The following is a 17,099-nucleotide window of genomic DNA, read 5'->3' as shown; positions in this document are numbered from 1 at the left end:
TGGGCACATAAATATTTTATTTGAGGTTTGGCACGATTGCAATTGATTTTGTATGAAGAATAAGGCATTCTAATGACATATACGCAAGCTTTGGTCCCATAAGTCATGCCTCCGAGCAGAGGTGATAAATAGCGGACCTCCCACAAAATAGACCGACATAAATAGATTGATGAATCAGACACCTAACGTAGGACTTTTCATATAAATGCCGGTACGTTCAGAATATGGGAGTAAACAGCTTAGTGAATCGGGCCCAATGTCTTACAATCACCCACTGTTGGGCTTGTTAATAGAGTATAGATAACACTAAAAGAGAAATACCATAGAGATAATTCAGTGCTCACATGGAGAGGATGGGGGCCACTGCATCCAGGGAGGCAATGATGATGCCAATCTCACAGATGCAGGCTGTCAGCAGCAGAGACCAAGTGGGCTCACCATTGGCCTTTGCATGGCCAAAGATCTGGAGAGACAACACAGTAATTTAGTTGCATTTTTATTTTATTTTATTGCCCATAATTAAAATATATGGTAAAAAGGAAAGACAAATGCTACAATACATCATCATTATCATCATGTGAAGAGAAAACAGAAACAACAAAATGTAATGTAATGTGCCGGAGAGGCCAAAAAACAAAACCAAAGGGCTTGTCACAGTAATAATCACAGGGAGGATAAAGTACATACAGGAGATGTACATTGTATAATTTGTCCTCGCATGTCCTGACAACAGGACAAAGGAGCAGTGGTGCAGTGGTGATGGTGAATAAACCAATCAGTCTGTGAGACATGCAGACTGACCCGTAGTGCCGGCACGATGCCATCCTTGGCAATAGCCTGCATCAGACGAGGAGCACCTGTCAAACTCTGAAGGCCTGCCCCGCAGGTGGAGAAAAAGGAGCCGATCACGATTACCCACGGCGATGGCCACGCCAACGTGCCAATCACCAGGTTCCCATTGACTCCTTCTCCAAACCTGAGGCAGAGAGGCAAACAGGCCGAGCAGTTAGTAACAACAGGAACATGTAAGCATGCTCATATTTACCGTATGACTCATATCAAGGATCCTGTGAGTGCTAAAATATTTCTTTTTTGGTTTGTTATTGCTTACTGTATGTTTCCAACTGTTGTAATAACAGAACTTTTCAAAAGATGAACACATGTAGGTTATGTGTGAGCTGTTCTAAAGGGCAAAAATGGTGTACCTTAATACACACCTGTGGGACAAATTATTACAGGAGTTCATGTCACCATTATTCAACAAAAGTGTTTCCATTGTGACTTGTTTCCTAAAATCGTAATTCAGCTAGAAACCACTTGTATGGGAACAGAGCTACTGGTGGTCTGAATGCAGATAGACATGCGTTAGACTTACTTGTCTCTGAGAACCACCCCCTCGATGCAAGCACCAAACAGGACCACACTGGCCATATCTTAGGATTTCTAGATCAGGAAATGATAGGCTGCTAAACATGTGCTGAGCCCTGTCGCCATGTATAATATGACTGTTAATATACTCCAATACATATTTGATCTGCTGCTCTTACTTGCACAAGAGACTGAGGTATTCCTTATTTTTATTTAATTAAATAGTAAATACCTTATGTATATCTGATAATGCTGTTTTGTTATTTGATATCTGCTTAGGATTATCTTTCTGTGACTTTCACAGATAGCGGCGCAGCCATACAACAGAGTGTAAATTAGACTGAAGGTTATGCTTCTTCTTTTTTTTCTCCAAAGGGTGGATGTCTTGTTTTGTCTGAGTTTTCTCAGAAACTCTATTATGATAGCTTTGTCACTGATCCAAGGCTTTATTAGGGATCAATTGTACTTAGGGAACAAATCTGCTCTGGCCGCTATTGGCGGTGCACCAAGTTGATAACAAAACACATCAAATGAGTGATAGAAAGCTGGCGTAGCCTGACAGCCAGAGTCAAAATAGATCCATCTAATTCAAATGCATACTAAAGAACAAAACATTACCTGTTTTACAATGACCTTATTCTAGTGTAATTAACCTGTTCACTGGAAAAGCTTCATATTCACACAACACCTTGTTACTACTATTTTAAAACAACCAGTGTTATACTATTATGTTACACCTACAGAATTCTCTTAACTGTCTACGCAATAACTCCATGTATCCCAGAGGGGGCAGTAGTGAGTAGGATACAGACAATGGAGGTGGTGGTGATGGCCGCAATAGTTCCAATGGGGATGGACTTCTGGGCATCACGCAGGTCCCCAGAGCGGTTGGAACCAGCCATGATGCCTGAGCAGAGAGACAGCAGAGAGACAGACAGACAGACAGACAGACAGACAAAGATAGCAGAGGTCACACCACTAATAAGGGGGAGACTAGAGGTTCGGTTTAGGGTTAGATCTAGAGTTCAGGCCGCTACGCGGCCCTCACACTTACGTTGCACCGGTGATCCAACTGATATGCCCATATATGGAGATCTCTGTATCTGTCAGTCCTTGTCCCTTTATGCCCATATATGGAGATCTCTGTATCTGTCAGTCCTTGTCCCTTTTATAGGCATATATGGATATCTCTGTATCTGTCAGTCCATGTCCCTTTTATGGGCATATATGGAGATCCCTGATGTCATAATAAATACTTTAAAAAATTGTGGGCAGTGTTGTTGTCAGGGGCCCACTGTTCTGGTTACCTCACCCAGTCACCTACATTTGGTCATGTATTTGTATATATGGCAGGGCCTCCTCCTAACTGTCATCTTTTAGTTGTATGACTATGAGCAGAGATGAGGAGACGATTGTGCTAATGCTAGCTAGGAGGCTAGCTGGCATTACATCAGGTATAGCCTGCAAAAAATTATGTGCGCCTCCTTATACTTAATAATCAGTCCGATTATCCATCGGATCCAGCTGATACAGTCGAAGGTTGTAATCACAGCTTGCCTATCGCGGCTGGTGGCTGCACATACTGGACCCCTGAATTATAGGTCACGACAAGTGAATGAGACATGCTTGCATGCACGCGCACACACACACGCACCCCTTGTGGAGCGAAATTGCCCCTAATTTCGTCCATCAGGGGCAACATCTGTGTTTTAATCAAAGTTTAAAGGAAAATGTGAGAGTTGCAAGCATGGAAGGTAGCTTGTTGGATTTCCCATGGTATGCATTAAATTTGTGCAAAGTTTGGGGCCAATTGCACCACTGGTGTGCCATTAGGAGGCGAACGGATAAACGGCGAACGCCTTGTCTATTCTAAGTGCAAGGATATGATAGGATGAGTGTTGCTGTCATAGCTACAAGACATATACAAGTCCTATTTCTTAGAAGCTCAATGTGGAGTCAGAACTTCTAAAAACTGTGGACAGAGTCAATCACATTAGTATGTAATTCTAGCAGTCACCTGTGACGGAGGGGAAATAGATGCCAACCAGCAGGGTGAAGAAGCTGGTGATGTCTGCCAGGACGTAGCGGTTAGAGTTGGTCAGGGGGTCGTCTATTCCCTCCACAGACTCCGTGTCTAACTTGGCAATCAGGTCACCTTTCTCATAGTAGGTTCCAAACAGGTTATCTGGGTAGTGAGATAGTGAGACAGTCAGAGAGAATCAATGGGATAATTAAGCCTGTTTTATACTTTGTCGCGTGGTGGCGTCGTGGACTGAAAATTGCCGATCTATAAGCTCACAATGTGCCGCAGAGGCATAGATCTGCTATTTGCAGTCCATTACGCCATCATACGGCAACGCACAAATTAAGCAGTAGGCGTGAATGATTCAGAGAGTTACATATGTCAAACAAAGGCGATACGGAAACATTGTTGATGGGAAAACAAGACTAAACATCTGTTTTGATTGTCTTTGGATTGATTATGTATGTTCTTTACTAAGCCTGTTTTGCTGACTGTGCTCTCAGCGGTGAGAGTTAATGAGCTTGTTATCCTACCAGGCATTTAGAGAAACTGACAATATCATTATTACTTGCAAGCTGTCACTAACCTGCAAATAACTACATATCCCTTAATTGTGAGTCTATGGTTTACATTACAAAGTGGAAATCCATTACTTAGCTTCTTGGAACAATTAGAAGAGACAGAAAGAATCAAAGCAAAATATGAGTGTTTATTTACGTGTGTCAAGAATCAATAAAGGTTTTATTTGTCACTCAGATCACAGAGCAGTAGAGCTGTACGCTATAGCTCTTTGAAAAACTTTATTACCGAATCAACAAAGAGTGATGTTTCAATCCAGTCTTATTTATAATCATTTATTTGTCACTCATATACTGTAGGTAAAGCAGCGAAATATGCGTGCCCACACTGGCAACTACAAAAGATACAAAGAGTTTGAGAATGTCACAATGAGGATCTGGAGGTGTAGGACCCAAGCGCAGGACAAAGGCAGAGGACGAAGCAGACACAGGGTAGATCGAATGCAAGAGTGGTTTATTAGCCAAATCAGAGGATCAGGAATAAACATACGACTACGAGGAGACTAACACAGAGACTTACTTTTACGAACGAACAAGGGACTCAACAAACAGGGGAGTATATATAGACACATGGTTAACTGGACACAGGTGAAACTAACTGACAATCAACACAGGGATAGGCTAAGACACAGGTGCAAGACATGTTAATCAGAGGACTGGTGAGACAAGACAGGAAACAGTAAACAAGGTAGACAGGAAACACTACTACAAAACAAGAGTATGGAAAACCAAGGCAAAGGCAACAGAGTTACAATACAAGAGTGCCGAACATAATTAACGGCCTAAACAGGCCTAAAGAACAGCCCTTAGGAGTCCAACACCACATAAGGGCATACAAGGTCCAAATAATAAGGTCACCGTCCACGGCCCGAGGAGCGGACCGTGACAGAGAATCCCTTTAACTAAGAACACTAACAGGATTGACTAACCTTTAAGGATTCCACTGGTGATCCCGGGGATCCCCTGTGCCCGGGTCACGTTGTTCTGCTCAAAGTACTTGTCGCAGGTTGCGTTCAGGAAGGGGGAGTCACAGAACATGCTCCACAGCTGGGTGGTGATGGTTCCGTTGGCCTGCTCAATGGTCTTGGCGCACACGTCAAACTTCTTCCACACCAGCGTGCGGTTCCCCAGTAAACACACGCTGCAGAGAAGAAGAGCACAAAATGTCTATGTGTGTGAGGGAGCACACACCTTAATTGTTCTCTGAGTGCTGCTGAATGGAACGTGCATGTGTGTGTGTGCGTGCGTGCGTGCGTGCGTGCGTGCGTGCGTGCGTGCGTGCGTGCGTGATTGTGTGTGTGTGTGTGTGTGTGGGGGTTAGACTGGGATCAACTCCTTTTTCGGTTTTCTGATCCAGTCTAGAGCGGATATAACTTTGGCTTCATCAGGCGGCCGGAACCCACGCATGATTTGCATTATGTGGGGGAACAAAAACAATGCGGCGCCGGAACACCGGAACACACAAACAAAACACATTTTTGGGTTGTTGAGTAGGCGTATCACACGGGTCAGTTTGGAATGAAAACCAGACTTTTCTCTGTGTGGAAAGCCTGGTGTTGTGAGCTTGTAGATCTGCTGTTTTTGGAGCATATTTGGTCGAGGGAAGAAAGGAAAGGACCAAGTATACAGACTCCTGGGGGGGACCCCAGTCAACACAGTATAAACTTTAGGGTTTGCATTAGGTGGTTAAATTGACACTGACTACTGTATGTGTGTGTGTATGTGGCTTTATGCCTTTCATTGGCTGAGTAACCCGGCAAGGTGTGGTCGCATGCTCATCCTTACGGGAAGTCGGGAGGGTCAATTCCGGTCTTGATGACCCCGGCGAAGACTGCCAGGATGGAAAGGATGACGCAAGCCAGGAAAATCAGGGCCAGCTTGTTGACGTACTTCACCCCGACGAACACCACCGTAGCCATGAGCGTGAGCAAGATAGTGCCGTACACACGCATGTTGTTCAGCAGGGCCGCTTCCGCCTCAGCACCCTCCAAGCCTTCCAGGGGGAAGATGGCTGCCTTGGGCGCTATGTAGATCTGGATGAGTGATGGCAGACAGAGAGAGAGAGAGAGAGAGAGAGAGAGAGAGAGAGAGAGAGAGAGAGAGAGAGTGACAGAGAGTGACAGAGAGGGAGGGTGGGTATGATGGGTACAAGAGGGGTACAAGTGATGTTTGATTCACTTTAGGCTGAAAAGACAGAACCATTTAGAGGAACACGAAATGGTGATCGTGGCTTAATTGACCAAGACAATGACACATTGGACCAGCTTGCTGCAATGGAGCTGAAGGTCTAAGGACATACGACAGAAGAAGGAACACGAAAGACTCAGAGAGAGCGAGGGAGAGACATCGAGTGAGAGGACAAAAGTTATGTAAGTTTCACATAGCCTTGAAAAAAGAAACAGAGAGATTAGGAGGAATACAGAGAGAGCGGGAGACAGAGAGAGGAGGGGGGGGGGTGCAAGAAGGGGTGAGAGACAGAAGGGTCAACTTGATCAAGTGTGAAAACAGAGATTGTGATTCTCCCATCAACAAGCCCATCACGGCTCCCTGTGTAATTGAACCACTCAAGCGCGCTATTAATATTCCAAAAGAATTAACATTACTACCGTTTTATCACGGGCCTGGAATAAAAATAGCGCTGTCATTTGTGAAATCGTAAAACCCACTAATTGGTCCATCAGTATCTGATGTATCAGAGTCTGGGCTGACTGCTGGGTGGGTTGAAAGGAAAGCCAACAGCCTAGCTTGGTTTTCCAGCCAAACAATGGTGGAAAATCGTTTCGAAAATAAAGAACTTGAAACGATTTCAAGCATAACAAGCAGAAGGAGGAACGTCATGACTCAGTGCTACGGTTTGGCTGTCGGAACCGAGCTGACGCTGACGGCTGAGTTATACTTGGTTGCGCATCATGTCGCACACCGAAATGATCCGCTGATCCGCAAGTCCAAGACGCGTTGCAGTGAGCTTGTGGAACTGCTGTTTTCGGTGTGCGACACTGGCGTGCAACTAAGTGTAAATCAGGGTTAAGAACAACTCATCACTGAGCAAGACTAGCTCCCACTTCAATGTGAACCTCTCATGCTCATTGCTCATCTAAAAATAGCATCCGTTTGTGTGTGTATGTGTGTGTGTGCGTGCGCGGACTGCGTGCGTGGATAAAACATATTCAAATCAGCCTTCTCCAGATCCCTTCCCTACAATTCTGTGGGGATTGTTATTTCACAATGGAAACTAAGCCAGCTTTGACCCAGAAGACAGAATTAACCTCTAGGCATGATCAAACTCTGAATACCCAATGGCAGGATCCAGAAGGACAATAAGAAGGCGGCAGCGCGTGTGTGTGTGTGTGTGTGTGTGTGTGTGTGTGTGTGTGTGTGTGTGTGTGTGTGTGTGTGTGTGTGTGTGTGTGTGTGTGTGTGTGTGTGTGTGTGTGTGTGTGTGCATGCATGTGTGCGTATTCAGATAACAGTGGACCAAATTGATGAGAGCAATTCAAGCGATGGTCTCGTTACTCAGCGACTGTCTTGATCTCTTCCTAACGCAGAATTTGCATAATTGCCCGGCGCTCACTGCGGCATGAGGAGAAAAAACTGAGGGAGAAGTATAAAATAAAAGGACAGACGGAGGGGGTACGGACGACCCAGAAAGAACATCTCTGTATTTCATCAACAAGATTTGGAAAATATCTTCAAAGGGCATGAGGCTGGTGAGCAGAAGGCTTGGAGAGAAGACAGACAGACAGACAGACAGACAGACAGACAGACAGGCAGGCAGACAGGCAAAAAACAACAGTTAGGAAGCACCTTTATCAGTGACACTTGTTGACCAGCGGCTGGTCTGCTGGTTTGTTTAGTGGTCATGTTTTAGCCTTTAGAGGGCAAAGCATGAGGACTAGAAGGCTACCTAGTTTTGCTTAAAGGTATGTACCTAGCGTTGCATAACCACAACAACCCTGGTTTGATCTCTGATGCCATCCTTCCCCTCTGTCCTCCAGTATAATTAAAGCAAAAACAATGCTATGAGAATACAAAGAAGTGACGTGTTGTAGCAATAGCCTACTAATTTGGTTCTAACTCCCTAGAAATAACAGTCCACGGTACTGAATGCAGAATCCTTTACCTTTATGTACTCCTGCAAGGGGCAACTGGGTTGACTTTAGAATGACGTGTCAATTAATTCAATGTCCAGAGAGTGCTTGTATCTTTGGATATGTCAATCCATTTATTAACCCCATAAAGATGACAAACTCCTATTAACACAAAGATATGCAAACGCCGACCTGGCACAGCATGAACACGTTCAAAATTGGTTTGGCCTTCCCCATTGCACACCTGACCACAATCACCCACTGCCAGGTATATAATTGTTACCATAGCAACCCCACTGACGGTGATTGAAATGACGTCATCATTAGCAAGGCCACACCATTCATTTAAATACAACAAAACAAAATAAACAGAAAGGGTAATTTGCTCCAACACTATCTACAGTATAGTAAAATGGCCAGTGCTGCAGACACAGGCTTATATTTTCGCCAAGCTGGGTTGCCTACCCAGGGCTGTGTAAGTCATGGGTTGCAGCTGCTACAGGACCCGAGGAAGCTGCGGGGGTAAATAAGATTCCTACGACATATGGTTCAAAAATCACATTTGTGGCAGAAGTGAGAGCGCTTTTGGAGGTGCACTCTATAGAGGCCCCCCTCACCATGAAGTAGTAGAAAGAACAGACAGACAGACAGACAGACAGACAGACAGACAGACAGACAGACAGACGAGCAGACAGGCATGCACACGAACACGCACACTCATACTCACACACACGTGCAGTCACACACGCATGCACGCACTCACTCACAAGCGCACTGACACTCACACTCACACACACACACACACACACACACACACACACACACACACACACACACACACACACACACACACGAATACTGTACATACACAGATACTGTAGATTATCACTCACCAGTAGGAGCTCAATTGCACCCAGGATATACATGGCTCCTGCGAAGGTGGTCCCCAGGTAGAAGCAGATGCCCACCGCACCACCAAACTCAGGGCCCAACGAACGGGAGATCATGTAGTATGAACCTCCAGCTAAACACAACAACAATAACAATAACATGAGCAACCATGCAGAGATGTCATTATGTATGTGCAGGGCTCTGGGTGATGAAACTCAAAAAGATGTCTGGAGGGAACTAATATTTATTCATTGCTTTTATTAACCCATTCAGAACGGGAACGCATCTGTGTCATTTTGGATTTGAGCTATAGCCATTATTTTATACTTTGGCTATTCAACAATAGCAGATCTACAAGCTCATAGCGCTATGCACTTGTAGAACATTTGTGCAAATCTTTGAATACATATATATATATTCATTTTTAACTCAAATCTTTGCCTCTGTCCCTGGAACAAAATATTTTACAAATATTCGCTTAAAAAATATATATATTCAAAGATTTGCAGATCTACAAGCTCATAGCGCGGCACCATGAGCGCCATGAGCTTGTATATCTGATATTTTTGAATAGCCAAGGGAGTCTTCATCTAAAATGACAGAGATGCGTTCCCGGATTGAATGGATTAAGCCTGATTTATACAGTACTTAGTTGCGAGCGGGTGTCACACAGCGAAAATGGATCAGTTATTTTCGGTGCGTGACACCCGCTCACAGCTAAGTATATAAATCAGACTTTTGGTGCAACGCTTTCAGAATCATACAGTACATGCATCGTGTTGTGTTTCATTATCCAGTATGTATGTACTGTATCTACATACATATCTATATCAGATATCGTTGCTGTCGAGTGGGAACCTCATACCGTATGTCCAAACCTGTTACTTTTCAGGATTCAAATAAAAAAATAGCAGAAATAGCCAATCTACAAGCTCAGAATGTGTCACACCGCGACCCGTTCTGAGCTTGTAGATCTGCTTCTTTTTGCTACCTTCATGTGACACTGTGGTATGACAGGGCATTCATTCATGAAACATTTTAAAACGTTGACATGTGGACTAGCAAGCAGAAGGTCTCCGGGTTGCCTCCTGACCCCCTGTTCTATGTGTGGAAGTGTCCCTGAGCAAGGCACTGAACCCCTAACAGCTCCCCCACAACTGTTCATCATGACCACCTGAGCGGCCATCAGCTGGGTGAAGCAGAAACTGAATTCCCCCCGCAGGATTTACAAAGGTCTCCCTTTCCCCTTTCTTCTTTCTTATACTTATACTTCTTAACTTCAATTTAACACTCACAATCCTTAATTTTCATACATCAGACTGCATATCAGTGAAGTTTAACCACTTAAACCCCATATGGGCCCCCTCACGGCTCAATACTTGTGTCATTTCTGTTTCCTGTTATGGTGGGGAAAGCTTTCTCTGCAAATAGCCGATCTGCTATTTTCAGAGAAAGCTTTTCCCACAATACGGATGCTGGTGTTTAAGTAGTTAATCATTTTCATTTTTGTGAAACAATCGGATCTTTAATTTGAGTTTCTATTATTGGACCCTACTGTCTGTTATTTGCAGCTCTGACACGGCGCCAATTTGTCCGAAGTGTGCTTCCAATCATCGGGACTTCATCAGCACTTTGAGAGCAGAACGGAAGCCATTATAACGGTATCGCGCCGCTCTCAGTCCCACACTTACTGTAAATACAAACCTGTAATTTCCTGTGACCCCCCGTGCTCTACTCAAATCAACTGCCGAGACACAGGCCATGATTACTACGAAGCAATGTAATCATATAAATATAGCTGACTAGTAATGTGCATGTGTCTAACAGTGCAGTACGTACTGGAAGCACATAGTTATATGCAGACAGAAACAGGTTAACGCAGTAAAATCCACAGTGTTAATTTATCCTTTTTAAAATGTATGTATCCATTTTTAACCAATGTGTACAAATGCAACCAAATGTACACTCTCAGAATTGTATTAGCGCTGAGGATTTTACTGGCCACTTTAACATGAGCATCCCCATTCTGGGACAAACATTCAGCGAAAATAGCTAGATCTACAAGCTGCGCGTGTTGCAATGTGACACATGTAGATCAGCTATGTTTGCCGAAGAGATGGAGTCCTATCTTACTGCCTTACCCCTTGTGCCGAAACCTTTTTTTTATATACTATTTTGAAAAACATTTCAAAATAGTTCAAATAGTCGAACCACAAGCTCACAACGTGTCGATGTAGATCGGCCATTTGAACTATTTTAAAATGCTTTTCAAAGCAGTAAAAAATGGCAAAAACGTTTAGGTATAAAGGGTAAGGCAAGACACGGCCCTTGGTGTAGAGGGAAAAAAAGGAGGGGACTAAGCATAGAGCCTTGGGGGACGTCGGTCAACAAAAGGTATATAGCGTTTAAGTGGTTAAGCACGGTAAACACGTCATACAAACTCACAATCAGTCACATTCAAATAATGCAACCATGCAAGGTGCCAAGCTGCTGGGGGGAAGTAACGGTAACTTGCTCAAGGACACTTCCACACGCAGCCAGGAGGAGCTGGGGATGGGACCGGGAGACAATCGATTAAAAGACGGCCGCTCTAGCTCCCGAGCCACTGCCTCCCACAATGTAGACCAACTTACAGCACATTTGTATTATGTCAGGGTATTTAAACACTTTTACTATGTGCTTCCAATATTTACAATATAGACGTTTCCATACGTCAGTATACATAAACAGGCTTTGGAAATGATACTATTTTGGTGTCTCTGGGGCGACCACAGAGTGTCTGACAAACTCTGCCAAAAGTAATCAGTGGAAATAGGAATTTAGGAGTCTCAAGCGGTGAAAGCTGCATGGTGCCAGCGCCTGCTCACCCACCTGGCACTACTCCATTGGTGGCGATGGCACTCATGGAGATAGCAGTCAGCATGGTCTAGAGAGAGAGAGAGAGAGAGAGAGAGGGGATGTAGAGAAGGAGAGAAATTGCAAAGTTAGATTGTGTCAGTTATTTGTGACAGTTAATTTTGTCAGTTTCCACAAGCTCTGACAGAAAATACATTATGTAAATACAAATATTTTCTAGATTGATTATCCTTCTGTTTTCATTCACAAATCTCTGTGTGCGTGCTTGTGTATCTCTCGTTCACGTATATCAAGAATAAATTAAGATAGGATACAACATCATTCATTCCTGAGGTTGTTTTTGTAGCCAAAAACTAGGCCGCAAGGGAAAAGTAGCATTAATAACATAGTTATAAGCAGACAGAAACAGGTTAACACAGTAAAATCCAGTGTTAACTTAGCCTTTTTTAAATGTATGTATCCATTTTTAACTCTGAGAGTGTACAAATGTAACCAAATCTCAGAATTTAATTAGCGCTGAGGATTTTACTAGCCACTTTAACACAAGCATACCCATTCTGGGGCAAACATTCAGCGAAAATAGCAGATCTACAAGCTCTAGCCAAAAACTAGGCAACAAGGGAAAAGTAGCATAAATGCATATGCCAAGGGCCAAGGGTAAGTGAGGATACCGTCAGCAAGCGCTACAGTTCAATCACATAGCTGAGTGGCTGGCTGCTGTGGTTCAGATAAACAATAAAGCCATCGGGGCTGTCAGCAGCTGTCAGTGAGCATTCAGACAGCCAGACGCAGGTCACAGCTCCCACAGAGCATGTCAATGTCCCCCTGGGGACTGTACCTCCTCCAGTAATGAGTGGAAAAGGAAGGGGCTGGAAGAAATATGCAACAGGGTTGCTTGAAACAGCGGAGAGCACTGGCCATCCATAAGACCCACAGCTAGCCTTCATTCACAACCCTGGAGAGGAAAGGGTCACGCGTATAAGGAGGCCGTACGAGTACAGCGGAGAACAGACCTCATCATTTATTCAAATGCTTTCGTTGAGTTTCTACTATTCAGTGATACAGAATGACAGACACAGTGAGTAACATGAAATGGAGTGGCAGAGAGAGAGAGAGAGAGAGAGAGAGAGAGAGAGAGAGAGAGCGTAGGCTGGTGAAAACAATATCTTTTTGGCTTCATTTGTTTGTTTTTTACTCTGTGAATCATGTTACACTGGCAGAACTAGTTTCTCTTTTGCCGTATCATTTTCTATCATTGTTTATTACTATCATATTACTTTCTTGGGTTTGTTTGTTTTGCCTCTATGTTGTAGTCACTGTTTAGATTCTAAACTTTAGAAGGTATTCATACTTTTTGTTTCCTGATCACATGTGTATTTGGAAATAAAACCAAGGGCCCTACTTCGGGGCAGGTGGATTGGCAATTTTGAGGTCAACCAGGACCACGGCCACCTGCTTGGACCAGCTATTCCACAGATTTTTTCAGCAGACTTAAACACGTCGCTTCGATCAGCATGTTCAGGCTTTGTAGCTAGCATTGGCCAGGTTATTGCGTGGTTGAAATAGGCTCTCCCTCTCTCCCTCCCATGCTCTCCCTCCCTCTCCCCATCCCTCCGACTTTCACTGCACATTCAGAGTGTGAGCCCCATTTTACACACACCATTTGTCATGGACAGGTCACGCAGACAGGTACACGTGGACACACAGGCCTCCTAGGTGGACATCTGCACAGCAGTCATTTTTTGTGTCCGTCCGTCCGCGTACAGTACCAATGTCAGACATTTGTTATTTCTACCCATGATAATTTTACATCACCGACTCCTCACCTCCCACACAAAGACATCCATCAGTTTACTCTTGGCAGAAATTACGTTTGGATTATTTGTCATGATTGTATCCACTGATGATACATTACGCCTAATCCAGCCCACCTCGCCTTTGCCATGGGTACTCCAGACTGGAAAATACCAACCATCTGTCGCCACCTGCTGACTGCACTTCATACCGGTTCGCCAAAATGGCCCCACGTCTAAAAACGCCGCTCGCAGCCCCCTAAATTGTGTAGCTCTTTATGGTCCTAGCCTGCTTATAAATTATGAGAAATCATGTGTGACATGGCCTGAGGGTGGTGCTAGGCTAGAGGGAAGGTCATAAGGTCACTCAAATAATTAAGGTTCATTATATGGGGAGCATGAACACACTCAGCAAGATTCACAGAGGAAACACTGCCGCGGTTGTAGTCGGCAGTTACCGGCAACGCCGCGGCTGCTGCCGCTGCCGGAGAATGCACTCGCTCTCCCTCAAGATTCATGGTAATCTACCCACTACATTTCTTTAATGTCTTGGGTGCAAGTGGAAATTTTGGCCTATAGGTCCGTAATTCGTACGGTCCTATATGAACCAGATGTGGGAACCACTGCACTATAGGGTAATGTGGTTAGTGTCGCCTGCAGGGCTAGACGACACTGGCTACTAGAGTAAGGGCTGAGTGGGACAGGCCTCTAATCTGGTCATAAAAAGGCCATGGGCCCTTCTACTGCTGCAGATAAGGCAGTAATTGTTTAAGTGTTTTATCTGATGTGGGCAGCAGCCACACAGAGGTAGTTTAAGGCACTGTACGCACCCACGCGTGCACGCACAAACATGCACGCGCACGCGCACACACACACACACACACACACACACACACACACACACACACACACACACACACAGGTGTATGATAAATTGATAAAATGATGCAGGAAGACCGCTAAGTTTACCTAATTTCAAATATGTATTCATGGTTACAGTTTATTCATATTCTAAGTATTGAGTAAGAATATGGTATGTAGTAATCTTGTTATGTATAAACACTCCATGATCCAATCGCAGAATTTCCCTCCCACACATTTGGTTTGGTTTGGTTTGATAACATCTTACCCACGTCTTCGTATAATCTCCCCGCTTCCACTTTGTCACTAGCAAGTGAGACGTCAGGTCGGTTTGTGGATATGTATGTTAGTTTTCCACCGTCTGGACGTCACTTTACTGGCTGTCCTTTTGTTGTGACTGGCTGCCTGTATAGTGGACGTCCTGTAAACTGTGGGGATGAGATTTTCTGTGTCTCCCCATTTGGTCACTTTACCTAACCGTGTCCCATATTTAGATCACATGACTCCCTGGGTGCCAGTGGGAGCTGGTGACTTTAACAAATGTCATGAATCAGCTACTGTCAGTGGAACACACAGTGGGTCTCTTCCATTCTCCACTGACCTGTTTGCAGGTCATATCAGGGAGAAAACTGGCTATAATGAAAGTGTTCATGTTGTTGCATCATGCTCTGGATGTCAGGTAGCCTAGATCCAATCTCCGTCTAATCTGAGAGTCAGTCACTGGCCCAGAGAGCCTATAACTACCCATTGACCTCATGTCTGAATCATTTCCCAGTTGGAGGGATAGTATGAAAGCAGTGTCCTAGCTTTTTCCTCTGTTTTTGGGCAGCATGTGGTGCATCTTATTTCCCACTAACCCAGGCCCTATGGCCTGTTTTATTGTCCCACTTTCAGGGAGTGCAGCTAAGCTCCTACTGGGATGATTTGAGAGTTTGTGGGTCTAGTGTAGTCTAGCTATACACCTGTTAAGGTAGAAGTCAAGGTCAACCTTATTATATAAGATTAATTTGTAGCACAGCCAGGGAATCTGATCTCCCTACGTACATACATGTACGGCAGCATAAAACAAGTGCTAGAAACATCTACAAGAAATACAATATAAAACTCAAAATGGCTACACGTATTGAAATAAATAATACATGTAAAAATGGACATTAGTACTGCAAAAAAGCATCGTAATATGTTGATAGTGCCTCTCCCCCTTAAAGATGGTGTTCATTCAGTGTCAGCCTATACGGGCCTTCAAGCCCACATGTACCCAAATGGCCTCTGGCCCCCCAAGTGTGCCAGATTACGTCACCTTGCCATCTGTCTAGTCCATATGAGGCAAAAGAGCAGACAGTTTACATATGAGATAGACTCTAGAGCTCAGCTTATGCTCACTCTGCTTATTCCCATTTAGCACTTGTACGTACATAAATGCCTACATTTTATATTGTAAATAATGGTGTTAATAGTTATAGAATATATCAATCCAAGCCTCATCATTGATAACATTGCTCAGCTGCACACAAATGTACACACTAATATGAACTTTTATGCCTTTGAATACACATTTTCTTATGCTCAAAGAGACATTAATGCAATTCATTCAATTCAGCAATGTTGTGAATAGGAAATGTGTGAGATGAACTCAAGTTCACTTACTGCAAGTCAGTGGTTGAATTGGTTGAGGATTAAGGGTTTTTACATGGGATTTTAGAATTCAAAACTGCTATCACTCAACTGTGAACATCTGGATTACACCACTAGGTGTGAAGGCCTCGAAGATCTCCCTGTACCATGGCACCAGATCACTCCTTATTTTACGGTCTGGGCTCTGCACCACTATTGGGGTCCGCTTCCTGACCTGCTTCCACCAGACCGCATGGTATGCCAAAGCTTTACAAGAGGTCCCCTCTTTCTCCAGATCAGCTCGTGACCATATTCTGCATATACCACGCTCAGCTCCACCGATTCGAGCTGCATGATCAATAAAACGCAATCGCAAAAATACGTGCAAAATAAGTCCTGCTACTGTACATCTGTGGCAACAAGAGCTTTCAAAGCATTTTCTGCAGAAAAAGTGACCAAGGGAGGGAGAATGATTCCTAGCTCAGCTTCATGGCCCCTTTGTACAGAACAACGCCAGAACTGTTGTGACAGCACCTGATGCAGCCGTCCGGTGGCTGTGCTACACATGTAGCTTACCATGGTGGAGATGACACCGGTGGAGAGGTAAACGGCAAGGAATTGCTCCCTGCCCAAGAGGGAGACAATGCTGGTGGAGAACATCAGGAGGTTGTTGGCCCACTTGGCTGCATGTTGGCCACCATATGGATAATCGAGTAGTGTCTAAAGGAAGACAGGGCCATGGGAAGGCCTCTTGTTTTGGAGGCTGGGTTGAGATAAAGTACTTCAACTTGGTCTTTGCATGGAGGGGATCTACCAGCAGCATAAGATTACAGCATTTTCTGTTGTGTGACCTCAGCAATCCGGATTATGAACTCCTTAAGTGGTACTCAGAGCCTGGTGGAACTGTAACAGCACCTCTGACTTGAGAACCGTTTGCAAGGTAGATCCATGTTGTGGGTCCGTGACATGGATTTGTTTGTTAAAGTCACAGCCAAAACTTTACCATGGCCTTGGGCAGACCTCAGAG

At 44.3% G+C, this 17,099-nt stretch overlaps 1 protein-coding gene across 2 annotated transcripts in view; it reads right to left on the bottom strand.

The window, feature by feature from the left end:
- slc12a5a (solute carrier family 12 member 5a) overlaps positions 1-17,099 on the bottom strand; it is a gene marked incomplete at its 5' end in the record, with an annotated part of 121,439 nt that overhangs the window by 21,964 nt on the left and 82,376 nt on the right. For both annotated transcript variants that reach the window (XM_084061516.1, XM_084061517.1), the window contains 9 exons: positions 345-463; positions 802-976; positions 1,376-1,433; positions 2,177-2,275; positions 3,386-3,553; positions 4,899-5,110; positions 5,755-6,002; positions 8,951-9,081; positions 11,820-11,874. In XM_084061516.1, coding sequence (XP_083917642.1) covers positions 345-463; positions 802-976; positions 1,376-1,433; positions 2,177-2,275; positions 3,386-3,553; positions 4,899-5,110; positions 5,755-6,002; positions 8,951-9,081; positions 11,820-11,874 — 1,265 coding nt within the window. The remainder of the gene's footprint in view (positions 1-344; positions 464-801; positions 977-1,375; positions 1,434-2,176; positions 2,276-3,385; positions 3,554-4,898; positions 5,111-5,754; positions 6,003-8,950; positions 9,082-11,819; positions 11,875-17,099) is intronic.

Source organism: Gymnoscopelus microlampas (genome assembly GCF_963454915.1).
Source record: "Gymnoscopelus microlampas genome assembly, chromosome: 7".
NCBI classification, from domain to species: domain Eukaryota; kingdom Metazoa; phylum Chordata; class Actinopteri; order Myctophiformes; family Myctophidae; genus Gymnoscopelus; species Gymnoscopelus microlampas.
The sequence above is the reverse complement of the archived record's forward strand: the minus strand, read 5'-3'. Positions and strand labels throughout refer to the sequence as shown.